Below are 17,149 nucleotides of genomic sequence, written 5' to 3'. Positions count from 1 at the left end.
GCGCGACAAGAAAAAGAGGTCGACAGACGGACCGAGAACGCCTGGAAGAGCTATTGGTCCATGAAACACCTCATGAAGGGAGACCTACCTCTATCACTCAAACGTAGGCTCATGGACATGTGCATACTTCCAGTCCTCACCTACGGTGCTCAGACTTGGTCTTTGACGGAAGCTCAGAAGTCCAAACTCGGGGTTTGTCAGAGAGGTATGGAGCGCAGCATATTAGGTGTGAAACTCGGGGATCGCATCCGGAACACTACGCTGCGCTCTAAAACCCAAATAATAGATGTAGCTCGGAAAGCGGACAAGTTAAAGTGGGACTGGGCTGGTCATGTCTGCCGCATGCCGAATGACTTGTGGGCCAAAATAACCACAGAGTGGCTGCCCCATGAGTCAAACCGGGGATCCGGCAGACCTCGTCGGCGATGGCGGGATAACTTGGACTCCTTTTTGAGCGACTGGCCAGATGTAGCTCAAAACCGGGAGGAGTGGAAGAAGAGGGGGGAGGCCTTTGCCCAGCAGTGGGACACAATAGGCTCGTAATAATAATAATAATAACAGTATAACTGGATGGATGGTCATGCCAGTACCTCAAAATCAAATCTATAAATAAGCCAGATACATTTTACTTTATTTGCGTTCGCTGATAATTTATTATATCTGCACAGTTCACTTATTATTATTATTTTATATATATATATATAATTTCGTTTGGATTATAACTTTACCCCGCTTTTGAGGTCTTCAAGCGATTTTTTGCGTCATATTAGAAACGCTTTATTGGATGACCTATTACAGGGTATACCCATTTATTTTAATACAACGTGTGACCTGGCTGTCAATTGTATGACGATATAATACAACATCAATGTATTAAACAATAGGCCGTACGATAGTACGATGCCGATTTAATGAACCTGTCGATTGACATCAATTTTGCTATACACAGCATGACTATTTAGTCCTGGCTTTAAAACCTGGTGTTTTCAGTCTATATTTATATTATTTAATGAGCAGACAAAAGATATGCCTATTTGCATTGACCGATTTAGTAATCAGATTTTAATATACACGTGACAATTTAATGTCTAGGATCGGGAACCTGCTAGGGTACTAAGCACCTATGTCAATTTAATGAACAAATCAATTCATCTGTATTAACCGATTTTGTAATCAGATTTGTTATTTCCGTGACAATTTAATGCACAGGTACGGGAACCTGCTATCTCAATTTAATGGTCAGATCAGTTTATCTGTTCTAACTGATTTTGTTGTCAGATTTGTTATTTACGTGACAATATAATATCCAGATACGGTAACCCGCTATCTTAATTTAATGGCCAGATTAATCCATCTGTCTTAACTGATTTTGTTATCAGATTTGTTGTCCACGTGACAATTTAATGTCAGGTCTGGTAACCCGCTATGTTAATTTCATGACCAGATCAAATTATCTGTCGTGACTGATTTTGTAATCAGATTGGTTATTAACGTGACAATTTAATGTCCAGGTTCGGTAACCCGCCATGTCAATTTCATGACCAGATCAAATTATCTGTCGTAACTGATTTTGTAATCAGATTGGTTATTAACGTGACAATTTAATGTCCAGGTTCGGTAACCCGCCATGTCAATTTCATGACCAGATCAAATTATCTGTCGTAACTGATTTTATCGTAACTGTTATTTGCGTGACAATTTAATGTCCAGATTCGGTAATCTGCTAGCTGCAGCTGTTTTATGTCTATCTAATTACCAGATAAATTTATCTGCTATGATTTCATAAATCATGACAATTTAATGTCCAGATTCGGTAATCTACTAGCTACAGCTGTTACATGTCAATCTAATAGCAGCGTTTTACCTTACAATAAAACGCTTAGAAGCTTAATGACCAGATAAATCTATCTGCTATGTTTTCATAAATCGGTTTCATTATGCCATCCATAATGTTACGTGTGACAATTTAATGTCCAGATTCTGTAATCTGCTGTTTCAAAATAATCAAGTCACTTGGGCTCCTGATTGGGAATCACCTTACATATTCACATTACTCGTAGCAAAGTAAATATTTTCTTCCTCTCACTACAATAATATTTAAATAAACCAACTATGTATTACATTTGCATCACACAATTGCGTTCTGATGGAACTAAGTTGCAATAATAAAGCTCCAGTGTGAACATGTCAACCATGAATGTAGTGTCATTGTACCAACCTACCTACGTTTAAAAGTGGAAGTCAACATGCAATTATTTGCAGTGTTGTTGCCTGGCAGGCTATAAGCTTTAAACAGTGCTATTAACACTGGCTGCCTCCGAGATGATTTTTTTTATTTGTAGGTAGATCTAATTGTTGTTAGTCGCACATCCAACTTTAAAGCCTACAATTATAATTGTAACGTTCAACGCTTCAAAGATCATATTGCTAGATGGCGTTACCGAATGGAAATATTGTTTTCTTTGTTTTTTAGAAGTGAGTGTGAAAGGTGTACCACCAGTGCGTACTCTCACTTATCACTTGTTTGAAACAGTGGATTCGATTTTAAACCAATTTTTTGCACACTGACAAAACTTGATAATTAATCGAGATCGACTGACCTGTCTTCCCTTTCCTCTTTTCTTGTTTTCCTCGTCGCCACATGTAATGTACTGTATTTACCCCAGTGTATCATACGATGTAATGTATTTCCAACGATTCGCCAACACAAACATCACGCGGTCCGTCCGGCTCGGCTCATGGTATAATATCGACTGACCCTAACTGTCAGTGACGTCACCATGACGTAAGCGCTCAAAGCGTCAATACACTACAGTAGTGTTGCATGTTAAGTTGTAATACACAGATTATACTCGACGAGTAGAAAAAATTATTTTAAACGGGTTAAAACTCGCTAATTATTAAGTCGAATCGCTTGACGTATTTCGGCTTTCAATGATCCTTGACTCGGAGCACCGACGGCACCGCCTCTAACAATTGAGCGCGCGACGTGTACTTGACGAAAATAGAATCACACCGAAATGATACAAAACCCTGTAAAGTAGAAATTGACTAGGCCCACTTGCGCCATTTCACTAACCCGAGGTTAAGCGGTTAGAACGTTAACCCAGTGTCAAAATGTACCGGTCACCATGGTAACTCCAGGTTTAACCGGTTAACCCCGGGTTAGTGGGATGATGCAAATGGCGCTTAGAGTGATGTCAAATGAATAAGTATACCTAATATCAAGACTCGCAAAGTTCCAATGCGCCTCATTTGTTTTTTGTGAGGACTATTTTTTTTTTCAAAATGGCGGATTCAAAATGGCGGCCGATTTTCAAAAGGGTCCTAGCGCGCTGAAATTTTGGTCACGGAATCTCGGGGTCGCCTGGATTCCTATAAAAAATTTTTTTAGAAAAATCCAAGATGGCGGAAAAACTGGCCACTTATTTTGTATGGCAACTTTTAAACGGTGCGAGATGGGTGGGTGCTCGACCAAATGTCATAGAGGGTATTGTCACTAATAAATTATTTGAGGCCATGAATCTAGTATAACTGGATCGATCATGAGAGGTGGGGGGAAATGACCGAACGGGATAGTCTTATGTATCTTTCAGTAGGAGTAGCAGAGAAAGCGCTGTTATTGTTTGTCCTTGTCTCACTTTTTTTTTATTCCCCACCGTAAATTTAGTATGGTTTATGGTGGGCTACAAATCTACTCGACCAATCATATTGTAGCATTGCGTATGTTTTGTCCCTCACGGGCGCACGCGTATAGCTGATCTATGTAATGCTAGGTCTATATTTGAGGCGGTGAGCTTAGTGAACAATAGCAACACAGAGAGGTCGTGTATGCCTGGCGCCTGGCGGCTCCGTGGTCCGGACTCGGCGACGCGCACAAATCTGTGATGTCTGTGATCCCTTTGAGCGGTCACCAATAAACAGATGTACGGGATCGAACCGCAAATACGGGACTGTGGTTTTTTGATAGCGTGAACATTACGGTGTCTGGGCGATATTTCACCTGGGTTTTTGGAATTAAAGCTGTTGGGTGATGTTAACATTAAAATGTACGGTTTTTAGGGTTCCGTACCCAAAGGGTAAAAACGGGACCCTATTAACTAAGACTCCGCTGTCCGGCTGTCCGTCTGTCACCAGGATGTATATTGCAAAGGCATAAGATCCACCAAATGTGCCATTTTCAACCGTACTTATTGTCGGTTGTCTTGTCGATAAGACGCTATTTTCTTAAGGCTTCAATTTAAAATCGACCACCGACAATGTGGTACCTTTTAGTTGAAAACGTCACAAATAGTACATTTAGGACTATATAGCGCTATTACACAAAAATTCCACAGTCTGGGAGAATTTTAAAATTTGGTAGGTAGCCATTATTTAACAGGGAAATCAGAATCAAAGAGATAAAGATAAAGAAAGTTTATTATTCAAGTAGGCATATTACCCTACCCCTTAACCCTACACCACTGCCCCGAGAAGGTTTAAATCCCCCCTCAATTGGAGGAGGGACCGTACCTGGAATATTAAATCTAATTTAGACCTTTAGGTAGATCGTTGGTTGCTTCGCAGACATCTTATATGTATATATATATTGTAGGTTAGAGCCCGGACTTGAAACAATGAATTTCTTCAAACTTATGTACGAAATATCACTTGAATAACCAGTTCGGGAAGTTATGAGAAAGGAGGGAATGAAAGCACAATACACTATTTGAGATCGATCGTTCGAGTAAGCCACTAACCTGTACAGAACTAAGACTAACCTAGCTGTATAGAGGCTTCCCTCCAGAATGCCTGAACCACAGCACCATGTACACTCGGTCTTCGTTGGTTTCCGGCTATATGTCGCAGGGCAGGGAGGCGCTCCGCCCCACTACGGCCTCCACCTCAACCATGTTATATCAAGACTGACCTGAAAAGAGGCTTCCCTCCAGAATGCCTGAACCACAGCACCATGTACACGCGGTCTTTGTTGGTGTCCGGTTCTATGTCGCAGGGCAGGGAGGCGCTGCGCCCACCACGGCCTCCACCTCAACCATGTTATATCAAGACTGACCTGTAAAGAGGCTTCCCTCCAGAATGCCTGAACCACAGCACCATGTACACGCGGTCTTTGTTGGTGTCCGGTTCTATGTCGCAGGGCAGGGAGGCGCTGCGCCCACCACGGCCTCCACCTCAACCATGTTATATCAAGACTGACCTGTAAAGAGGCTTCCCTCCAGAATGCCTGAACCACAGCACCATGTACACGCGGTCTTCGTTGGTGTCCGGTTCTATGTCGCAGGGCAGGGAGGCGCTGCATCCGATCACGGCCTCCACCTCGACCGTGTTATATTAAGACTAACCTGTAAAGAGGCTTCCCTCCAGAATGCCTGAACCATAGCACCATGTACACGCGGTCTTCGTTGGTGTCCGGTTCTATGTCGCAGGGCAGGGAGGCGCTGCGTCCGACCACGGCCTCCACCTCCACCGTGGACACTGGAACAAAGTCGACTGTATTTTAATTAGCTTGCCATTTTGCCAACAAATCTACGGTAATCGGGAATTAGGAAGGGTAAACTTAAAACAGCATTATATTTTTATTCAGGCGTAGAGTTAGACCAAGATAACTCTGCAACAATTTTGACAGCACGGGCTGTGCAAGTGTTATTTATACGTAACAATTTCATAGAAGTTTGACGTTTAAAATAACACTTGCTCAGTCTGGGCTATTATAATCGCTGCAGACTTATTTTGGTCTAACTCTATTTATGTGAAGTTATGATCCGGAATATACGTAAATAAAATAAGTAAGTCATAAAAAGTACAAGATTTATAAAATAAATAAGCGCCAATTGTCGGTTTACTCGTGTTACCCTATATACGAGTATTAATGGGTTTTGTGGGACATTTTCCTGTCACACATTGCGATGTATACGTTCTCCTGGGTTACTTTTTAACCATTGGCATTATTATTACTTACAACTAAATAACTACAGTAGTGACATACAGAATTAGAAAAACCAAAACGTCCATTTTTATATTAAGTTTTTTTGTGAAAATATTAATAAAAAGAAGAGCCATGAAAATAATCGTAACTTTAGGTCATACAAATCTATACCTTTCTGCGATAATCTCAATGACTACACGCTCGCAAATATCAATTTTCTTTCTAATTCCGAATAAGTAAACATGTATTTTTGTGGCAGTTATAAGCCCTTACCGAAATGCAAGAGAAAATTTCTCTTCACCTACTTTTTAGTTACATTTAAAATGTTTTGCGTTCATCACATAACATTATCCCACATCATACGTAAAAAGACTTACTTACAGGTGTACTTCACATAACATTATCCCACACATCATACGAATCAACATACAAAACGACCTACTTATATATGTGTTAACGCCTCGTCTTTGTTCGGGCATCTTCGGGAGCCGTCGCCGACGCAATGCATGGTGCGGGGCGCGGGGCAGCGGGGCCGGCATCGACCATTCTCTCAGCAATCTTGCGACGGACGGTCGAGCCCGTCCGCTTACCGTGATATCATACCACCTCTGTATCACAAAGTTTATTATACGTGCATGTACTGGACTACGAGTGTCATTTAACTCACCTCATCCACGACCCCAAGATCTTCTCGTCCACCCCTACATGCGTGGACAATATGTTTTCTTGTATCGTGCCAATTAACTATATTTTAGGTAGGAATACTGGGAATATCATTTCTTACTAGAAGAATTACATTCAATTCAAACCCCCAAAGTTACAAGAAACAAAATTAGTCTCTATTCTCGTAATTAACTAGTTTATTCGGTAGCTCACAACACGGGCTCTTACAGAATTCATAGTCTTTTAAGACCTCTAATTGGCAAGCTGTTTGCATTCAAGGAGGCTTTAGGCAAGTTTGGCTCGTTAAATACAAAAATAAAGTTCTTTAAATTCATGGAGGATTTTTATTTAAGCCGAGATAATAATTACATTGAAATGTTCTCTTTCTCAGGTGGATCTTTTTATTACCTTACAAGCCAATTCAAACAAACACTGACGTCAAAATGATATTTGAATGTTATTTAGTTATCTGCGTTTCGCTTTTACTTGTCCGTACCTACATGTAATTAGCCTCATGCATAGAGTTTATATTTGAACGAAATATTTTTATTCGGATGTTTGTTACCGTTATGTCATGTTACAAATGCATTTCCGTTATTAAATTATAATTTAATTGCTTAAAATAATAAATAAAAAGTACAATAATTTGCCTGCGAAAAGCTAGTGAGCGAAATGTCACGTGACGTCACGCGTTCGATAGATTTGTTCACATAAGTGCCATTATCTTATCTTATAGTTTCGGGGGCCCTTGCGGATACACTTCGACCCATAGGGATCTTTTGTGCAGTTACCCCTAGGAAAGATCAGTCCGCTACTCAAGAGATTTCCCCACCATCTCCATATGGACCTTATGGGTAGCGTTTTGAATTCCTTTGGTTCCAGATAGCCTGTTCCAAAGTTCTTCATTCTTTGTCTGGCGAGGGCGTGACATTCACACATAAGGTGTTCTATTGGATCTTTCTCTTCACCACACATACGACAATCGGTGTTGTCAGGGTGCCCCATCTTGGCCAGGATTCCCTTGACCCCGTAATGGCCAATAAACACCCCCATAAGTGCCATTAGTAGGAAACGTCAGTTGGACCGTACAACGTGTGACGTCATTACGATCTACGATCTGTCGAATTTGCGCCAAAAATTATGAGCGTTTCAACCGCTCAAATTTTTCAACATTTTAAATATTTTTTAATAAAATAATGTGAAGGTTTACAAAAGTATTTTTATTTTTTCCGGTGTTCAAACGATATAAATTACGATTACAAAATCCTTACAGCTAATTGGCGCGGGTGAGACGCACCATATCTAAATTACATGATTCAAATACCATTCAGATGTCAAGATGATATCAGTTTCAAACGCTTTCTATTAACTATTTGTGTCATTCTCAATCAAAAGGGTACTTATTGTCGGTTGTCAATAAGGCGCTATTTCCATATAGCTTTAATTTGAAATCAACCTTATCGACAAGCGACAATGTGGTACCTTTTGAGTGAAAACGTCACATTTGTTTCTGTAACTGAATATATACGACATGGAGAACTGAACGAACGCACGTACTCAGCGAACCGACGCTGATTTATCTTAATTGCAACACAAATTTAATTTAATTTTAATTTAATTTTAATTTAATTTTAATTTAATTTTAATTTAATTTTATGTATGCTCTTGATTAAAGCGAATTTTGTTCTTTTATTCTGGAGATATGGAATCTAAATATACTTATCTATACATACAACATTAATTATTTATTTAGTTATTACATATATACAAAACCGTTGTAGGTAAGTATTATTATTTTAATTAAAACATTACAAAAATCTTAACCTAAACTAGAACCTAACAAACACAAAAACTATTCACAAAATGCGCCCCGCGCCCCTCCAGATGCAAAGGAGCCCATCACGCTCGCCGCGTTGCCACGTTGAACAACCTTTGCAAAAGGAACGACCCGGAGCGAGGGTCATGACCACTCTCCCGCAACCGTCTGCCCACTTCCCCAATAAAAGTCTTGGCCTCAGCACACCAACAGCCAGTGGTTTCCACGGCAAGAGGGACAAATAGGTAGTGCGTCAACACCGCATACTTTTCCCGCTTCCGAGCCGCCGCTAGCTCAGCCGCTGCCCCCGCCGAACGCACGGTGCGGCTAATATGCGAAGCAGCAAGTGTTGACGCACGTGGCGTCCCTTCGCCTTCGTGGCTTATCTATACTGAATCTGAATAATGCACCTATATGTATTAGAAGGAGTTATTCGTAAATCTTTTTTTTTTTTATGAAATAGGAGGCAAACGAGCAGACGGATCACCTGATGGAAAGCGATTACCGCCGCCCGTGGACACCCGCAACACCAGAGGGGTTGTAAGTGCGTTGCCGGCCTTTAAGATGGGAATACGCTCTTTTCTTGAAGGTTTGAAGGTCATATCGGTCCGGAAATAAAATCTCAAATGAAGTCAAATCTATGGATGCGAGGGACACAAAATTAAATGCTTATTGCCTTCTTATTGCCAACCACTTTATTTTCTAAGAGTATCTATAATTATATTAATTTTAAATAAATATTATATTAAATAAAATGAGAATTACACTACAAATAAACTAAACTATAAACATACGATTTGATTTCAAAACGCCAAAATCAAATAAATACAATTCGGAATTATAATAAGTATGCAATAATTCGGAATTATAGGTAATAAAAGTATGCAACGTAATCATTTTTAGGGTTCCGTACCCAAAGGGTAAAAACGGGACCATATTACTAAGACTCCGTTGTCCGTCTGTCTGTCACCAGGCTGTATCTCATGAACTGTGATAGCTAGACAGTTGAAATTTTCACAGATGATGTATTTCTGTTGCCGCTACAACAACAAATACTAAAAAGTACGGAACCCTCGGTGGGCGAGTCGGACTCGCACTTGTCCGGTTTTCATTTATTATTAGCCTAATTTAGTGTCACACTGCTGGGCAAAGGCCTCCCTTCGTTTCAAATGTTTTAGTAAAAATTCAATAAACACAATTTGCATTTATAATTGTGTGTAGATGCTCTGAAGGCGCGCACTTTAATAACGGTTCCCGATTATTTTTACTTTCCGTGCCAGAAACAAACTGCAGAAATACTCTTACCAAGCTATATTTCTGATGACTCTACAATTTTCTTTGCTCTATCATTACTAATATCATAAAAGCTCTATCGTGGAAGCTTTTCCCGAGATATTGAGCTTTAAACCCTTAAGCTCGGTAACGAGTACCTGTTCAGTTTCGATCTGAAGCCAATAAAAAGATTTAAAAATGTACTATTAAGCAGAAGTAGTAGAGGCGACGAAGCGGTCAAAATTATTTGCACAAGTGCAGTATCTTAACAAGTTTTTTTGATACACAATTTATTGCTGACTGTGAATAAAATAGTAATTGATTAGCGAGGAATCACGATTACACTTGTAGTTTGATATATCAATTCATCATCATCATCATCATCATGACAGCCGATAGAAGTCCACTGCTGGACATAGGCCTCCCCCAAGTACCTTGGGGGGGATTGCCGTAGTCGCCACGCTTGGCAGGCGGGTTGGCGACCGTAGTTTGATAGAGGTAGTTCTCGGAGGACGCTGCTGCCCATCCACCGGATTTCCTTAAGTCGCCTCTTACGACACCCACGGAAAGAGAGGGGGGGTGGTGCTATTCTTACCCGGCACCACACGGAACCATATCAATTCACTAATAAATAACATATGCAATCATCGGGAATAATTACAGCATATAATGGACAATGTTTACGCTACTATAGTTCGTTTTTTTAGCAATAGAAAAAAAGTAAACGATCTTTACGTGTCTTTTTATTGAAAAACGCTTTTAAAAAATTTGTTTATATTACTTATGAAAGCAAAATAATGTAAAAGATAGTATATGATTTAAAATTGTAACATATTTGCCGTGACTTATTTTTCAAAAGTGGTTTTTAATAAAAAGACACATCAACCCTTCTTTTCTAATGCTAAAGTTCATTAAAAGATGGGCCGAATATGGACTTTGCCGAATACGATAATCGGCCGAATATTCGGTTCAACTCATAAAGAACCGAATATTCGGTTGGGCTAAAACTGCCTAAAACGCTGAAAACAAGTTCATTCAGGTCCGCGGTCTGCACTTATGATTTTGACCCTTCTCCCGAAGTCCCGACCGACCGGAAATGTTTATGATAAGATTGATAAGAAACGGAAACGTCTTATACCTGATAGCGAAGTGCATCCGCGATAACTAGCGGACGCCCTTTAAAAAAAAATTGTTTATTCGGTAAATATTCAGCAGTTCGAAACGAACTATTCGGCCGAATACGAACATTGAAAAATATACCGAATATGCCAAATATCGAATATTTGGCCCCTCTAAGTATATGATAGGTATTACGCATAGACGGACCATTACATTTCAAGTTTTACTGTATTTATACTTTTTTTTATAATCTGGACATTTTTAAGTTATTTCTACTCAGAATCACGAGCCCATTCGATATTTTTCGTCTTCTTCACTATTTTGCCGAATACGAACATGAAAAATATACCGAATATGTCGAATACCGAATAATTACCGAATATTCGGCTCATCCTAAGTATATGATAGGTATTTACTCTACACTATTTTTTACAATTTAGACATTTTAAAGTTATTTCTATTCAGAATCACGAGCTCATTCGATCTTTTCCTTCTTCAGATTTAGATTATTATTTATTTTCGTTCAGTACATGTACATGCAAGTACAGATACAGTATATATATATACAAATATTTACATCAATTACTTACTTAATCCATGTAGCTAAAAATATAATGAATAAAATAATGTCGGGTGGTATATGAATGTCAAATATTGTTATTATGTAAAGATAAAAAATAAATGTCAACTACAATATACATATTCCTAAAATCATTTTAATCAAGTGCGTTGGCAAAATATTCGTCAATTGTGTAGAATGGTCTATTAATGAAATAATCTATAAAAGGTTCTTATGTCAGTATTTAGTTTATAGAAAATTTTAAATGCGATATTGTTAAGGCTGTTATTGAAATGGATAAAGTTAGATTTAGTTTCAACAAATTTTGATTTATTTCTTATTCCGGCCTTGTCCCATTTCTAATAAGGGCCGGCTCTCCTAATCCTCCTTCTCCAGAGATACGTTTCTGAGTCGTTGCTGGATGTAAATCGTTATTAAATAAATAAATTCATTTATTAAAAACAAACTTGGATCAATTTGTGTTAGTGACAGTTTTATCTTAAGGCTAATGTTAGTCATCATCATTCGCTTGCCCTTGTCCCATTCACTTGGGGTCGGCGCAGCATGTCTTTTTCTTCCATACATCTCTGTCACCCGTCATCTCATCATTCACTTGCGTTAGTTTCATATCATCTTTCACACAGTCCATCCACCTTTTCCTCGGTTTTCCTCTCCTCGTACTTCCCTCCACATTCATTCTTAATACCTTTCTTGTCACATGACTTTCACAGGCTAATGTTAGTATAGTTGTTAAAAAATTGTTTTCCTGATTATTTTTCACACTGCACCCACATTCGAGAATTTCTATTTAGCCCTATGGTTGACTGGTAGAGAATGCCTTGAGGCATTAAGTCCGCCATTTGTACGTATTTTAATTTTGCAATAAAGTTTAAAATAAATAACAATAAATAAATAATATCATCATTCGCTTGCCCTTGTCCCATTCACTTGGGGTTGGCGCAGCATGTCTTTTTCTTCCATACATCTCTGTCACCCGTCATCTCATCATTCACTTGCGTTAGTTTCATATCATCTTTCACACAGTCCATCCACCTTTTCCTCGGTTTTCCTCTCCTCGTACTTCCCTCCACATTCATTCTTAATACCTTTCTTGTCACATGACTTTCACAGGCTAATGTTAGTATAGTTGTTAAAAAATTGTTTTCCAGATTATTTTTCACACTGCACCCACATTCGAGAATTTCTATTTAGCCCTATGGTTGACTGGCAGAGAATGCCTTGAGGCATTAAGTCCGCCATTTGTACGTATTTTAATTTTGCAATAAAGTTTAAAATAAATAACAATAAATAAATAATATATAGGTACATAATTATTTACTGCCTAGCTAACTATATACTCCAATTGTAAAATTGTAAAAGAGAAGTCCATTTTAGGGTTCCGTACCCAAAGGGTAAAAACGGGACCCTATTACTAAGACCGCTATCTGTCTCTCTGTCCGTCTGTCACCAGGCTGTATCTCATGAACCGTGATAGCTAGACAGTCGAAATTTTCACAGGTCATGTATTTCCGTTGCCGCTATAACAACAAATACTAAAAACAGAATAATATAAATATTCAATCGGGGCACCCATACAACAAACGTGTTTTTTATTTGCCGTTTTTTGCGTAATGGTACGGAACCCTTCGTGCGCGAGCCCGACTCGCACTTGGCCGGTTTTTAATAACCGACATCCATGTATAGTTAGGGACCTGCCACGAGGTTCATTCATTCAAATAAGAGAAAAAAAGTTTCCATGATTTTTATTTACATTCTGTCATAATTTTTCATAGATCTTGCATGATGGTGGCGGAACAGGAATTTCGAAAAATGTATGAAAAGTTTGGTACACTTTTTTCTCCTATGAGGATTCTGGGTAGAAATTATATAAAAAAAATCCAAATTAAAGAAAGTTTAGTGACCAACTTTAAAAAAATAAAATGTAAATGTTTATCTTTTTGGCAAAAAATAGGGTATTTGACTACTAGTCAAATCAGTTTCTTTTTTCGAACAGTCAACACGATTTTGCTACTATGGAATTTCCCTTACTTCCCTTACTTACCCGTCAAGTCCGCCAAGTAGAAGAAGGAGGAGGAGCCTGAAGAGTCCGACGACGATATGTCGGTCTCTTCGACTAAGAAGCTTCACAGTGAAGTTATTTTATTCCATCAAGAGCTTTACTAAGCTTGTATAGATGTAAGGCAAAGTGACAACATATATGAAACACTGGCATGTGACGTCACAATCAAATTACCTACTCTTTATAGTTTTAAACAGATTTTAAAATAGAAATTGTGTCTAAAAATAACTGCTGTCTACGTTTCTCTATTAATCTTCTGGCGCTTTATTTCATGCATGGTGTAAAATAATTTATTTTAAATACAGTCAAATACCCTATTATAGTTTTGTCACACAATTTAATTCCATCCATAAGTTACATTAGCTACCGTCGACCTGGGGCCTGGTGAGATATGGCCGGGGTCGTTGATTGGCTCGCAGGTGCCGGTGCGCGATTGAGATAAATTTGCACACATAGCTAGAGGCGATGGACAATAAACTAAAATAGATGTCATATACGAAATAAAAAGCGACCAAGGCCTCCAGTGCCCAGGGCTGTAATCAAATCGTTCGAAATCATAAGCGAGAGCGAAAGTCTAAACATATCTTTTTTAAATTTAACTCCAAGTTTAAGTTGGCTTACCCGCGCGCGTTCTCCCGGCATTTTGCCACGGCTCATGCCTGGGCTTTGCTTGGCAACTAATCCCAAGGATTGGCGTAGCTAGTTTTTACGAAAGCGACTGCCATCTGACCTTCCAACCCAAAGGGGAAACTAGACCTTGTTGGGATTAGTCCGATTTCTGAAAGTCCGGTCCGGTGACTGGTAAATATTAAATGATATTTCGTACATAAGTTTCTAAAAACTAATTGGTACGAGCTGGGGTTTGAATTGGCGATCTCCGGATTGCAAGTTGCACGCTCCTTCCGCTAGGCTACCAGCGCTTCCACTCCTTTTTGAAGTCCTCTAGCTCCTCCTCCTTTTTTGAAGTCGGTTTAATATTTTGATTATTCTCAAACTCCGTATGTAGCGACCAAGACAAATTCCTGTAACCTCTCTTTTATTGGCGGGAATATCTAGCAACTATACCAGTGCGCATTTCAAATCTTTATACCTCACAACATAGGACTCATTTTCCGCCGACCAATGGAGAATTAAGTTTGCACTGTCCCGATGGGTACGAGCGGACCGGAATAGATTTCAAGGAATCAATTCTAGATTTCGTTGCAATCTTTTGCGGTTTAGAAGTTTCTAGAAATTGCATTACACTTCTAGATCGTTGTTTGTAAACGAAAGGTATTGGAGTTGTCTTGGATTTGTGTATAGTTCGGAAAATTCTAACGTTTTGTAATGGAACGCAAGTACAATTTATAGCCGATTGAAAATTGCGTCTGCAGCCTTTATAAATAGATTTATGACGAAATAGAAATGTGAATAAAGTCGCCCTGAGCACCCCGGGGCCTGGAATACTTTTCCAAATGTTCCAAATGTGACACAGTTCAGCGGTGGCAGCATGGTTCCATTTTTATCGCCTGTCACTAAGCCTGTCACTTTCGCACTTATATACTTGTTAGAACGTGACAGGCATGGTGACAGGTGATAAAAATGCGACCGTGTTAGCCCCTGGTAAACAAAGTAAATTGTATTTTTTAAATTAATGAATGTTAATTATAAGATGTAATGTTTTGAAAAGATGTGTCCCGCCGAGTTTCTTTCCGTTCCCATTTTGGGATACCCTCCTCCAGTTTAGGAGGGATTTAAATCTTCTCGGGCAGAGGTGTGGGGTTAGAGCCAGTGTAGCTTTATTTGACGTTCATAAGCGCATTGTAATATGCCTACTTGAAAAATTAACTTTATCCAAATAGGGATATTTAACTACAGTTCTTATTCAAAAGCAAGGACCATAAAAGAGAGGACCAGCGGTCTTCATACTACGCGCCGTACACCGCGGAGCTCCGTTAGTTAGTATTATTCTACGTCGCTAGATGTCGCTGAGAGTGTGATTTGATTCAAAAGTCGTAATTTTACAACTTTTACGTACGCGCAAACGTGAAGCCACAGCCATCGAGCGCTCAGCGACATTCTAAGTGATACAGTAAGTCAATAGATGGCGTTAGGTGCTATGTTTCAATAGTTTAAATGTTCAAAAGTATCTGTCTCAGTATAATTGTTCTACATGTAGAGCCACATCTTTTTAGGGTTGAGGAGTTTTGAAAAATAATGTATACCACTGCTAGATAAGAGTAAATGTGATCCGGGAGAGGTGGTGCTTCCTGCCGTCATACAGTTTTTACTAGTACGGAGGAATCGTTTCCTACTCTTATGAACAACATGATGTAAATTAAAATTGTACTTAAAGGAAATAAATAAATTGAAATTAAAATTGAATTACAGAGTGGAATATACTGTTTGATCCGCTATTTTTGATGCTGATCTAAATACTCGCTATGAATACGTAGAAAATAAAAAGGAAAAAGTGACTCAGACTGACTAACACAGACCTCGTTACATAATTAAATGTATAATTAAATATATTATTATATATTATATGTATTTAATATATTATGGAAATTGAATTTCTGAAATAAATAATTATTTTATTTTATTTTATTTAAAGCAGACACTATAACTACAACCAGCTGGACTTATATTGACCGGGATATAGACCGTGATTACCTTTTGTATTATTTATGATCTCCCGATATTTCGACGCAGTCACATGCATCATCTTCACGGGTGACATCGGGAGCTCAGAAATAATACGAAAGGTAATCACGGTCTATATCCCGGTCAATATAAGTCTAGTGAAACTAACCGTAAATCATTCAAAACTACAACCAGCTGCTTTCAAAGCAGCCGCACCTCACATAAATGCCTAGATTCATTTCATAGAACCATAGAGTAACTAATACTAGAGAGTTACTGTCATAGTAAATTTTGTAACCCCAGTAAATTGACTGCCATCTGTCGACACACTTTAAAACTAAAAATGAAGATTTATAAAAATACGATAGAATGTATTTAAATATAGATAAATGATTTTTTTTATTTGCATTAATTATTTTTATGATTTTGACCCATGTTCTTGCACTGATATGCGTTAAAATTGTTAAATAACAAACGAAACCGTCAACGCCATCTATACGACTGTAGGCCAAAACTAGCAGCGCCCTCTGAACGAGAATCAAATTTTCTTGATTTTCGAGGCACGTTTTTTCCTTAGACTGTATCCATCTATTACGTAGTTATATCTATTTTTGATAGAACAAAGCTGTACAATACTAGCTTTTCTTGTGATGCTGACGACAATATTTCCGATACCTGTTCTACTCCCGATCTTAGCTTACATTCTCAATGTTAAAAAGCTGTTACAATGTTACCGTGGAATAATCAAAAATGAGGCGATTTTCAGGATAGTTTTGTGATGATTTGAAATACAGGCAATGGCGGAATATGCCTAGTCACATTTCTAGGGCACGAGATTACTAAAAGCATTCGGCTTCGAGAGCCTCAATCATCATCATAATCATAATCAAGACCACCTGAGGGGTGCAGTGCAAAGGTGTCATTCGGATTGTGATCGCAGCAGTGTTGCTATTGCGTTGACGCGGCCCAATCCTAAGAATCAGAGTTTCTTTATTTGCCTATATGTGTCCCACTCCTGGGCACTGGATACTTTTCCTCCTTTCGGTCCTATCTTATGCACACTCCCGCCACTCTTTACAATATGTATAAAAA

General features: G+C 38.8%; 1 protein-coding gene across 1 annotated transcript in view; it reads right to left on the bottom strand.

Annotated features, from left to right (window-relative positions):
• LOC134748114 (hemicentin-2-like) overlaps positions 1-17,149 on the bottom strand; it is a 179,757-nt gene that overhangs the window by 75,222 nt on the left and 87,386 nt on the right. Inside the window, exon 3 of the mRNA XM_063682816.1 lies at positions 5,343-5,490. Within this exon, the coding sequence (XP_063538886.1) occupies positions 5,343-5,490 (148 nt within the window). The remainder of the gene's footprint in view (positions 1-5,342; positions 5,491-17,149) is intronic.

Source organism: Cydia strobilella, chromosome 1 (genome assembly GCF_947568885.1).
Source record: "Cydia strobilella chromosome 1, ilCydStro3.1, whole genome shotgun sequence".
NCBI classification, from domain to species: domain Eukaryota; kingdom Metazoa; phylum Arthropoda; class Insecta; order Lepidoptera; family Tortricidae; genus Cydia; species Cydia strobilella.
The sequence above is the reverse complement of the archived record's forward strand: the minus strand, read 5'-3'. Positions and strand labels throughout refer to the sequence as shown.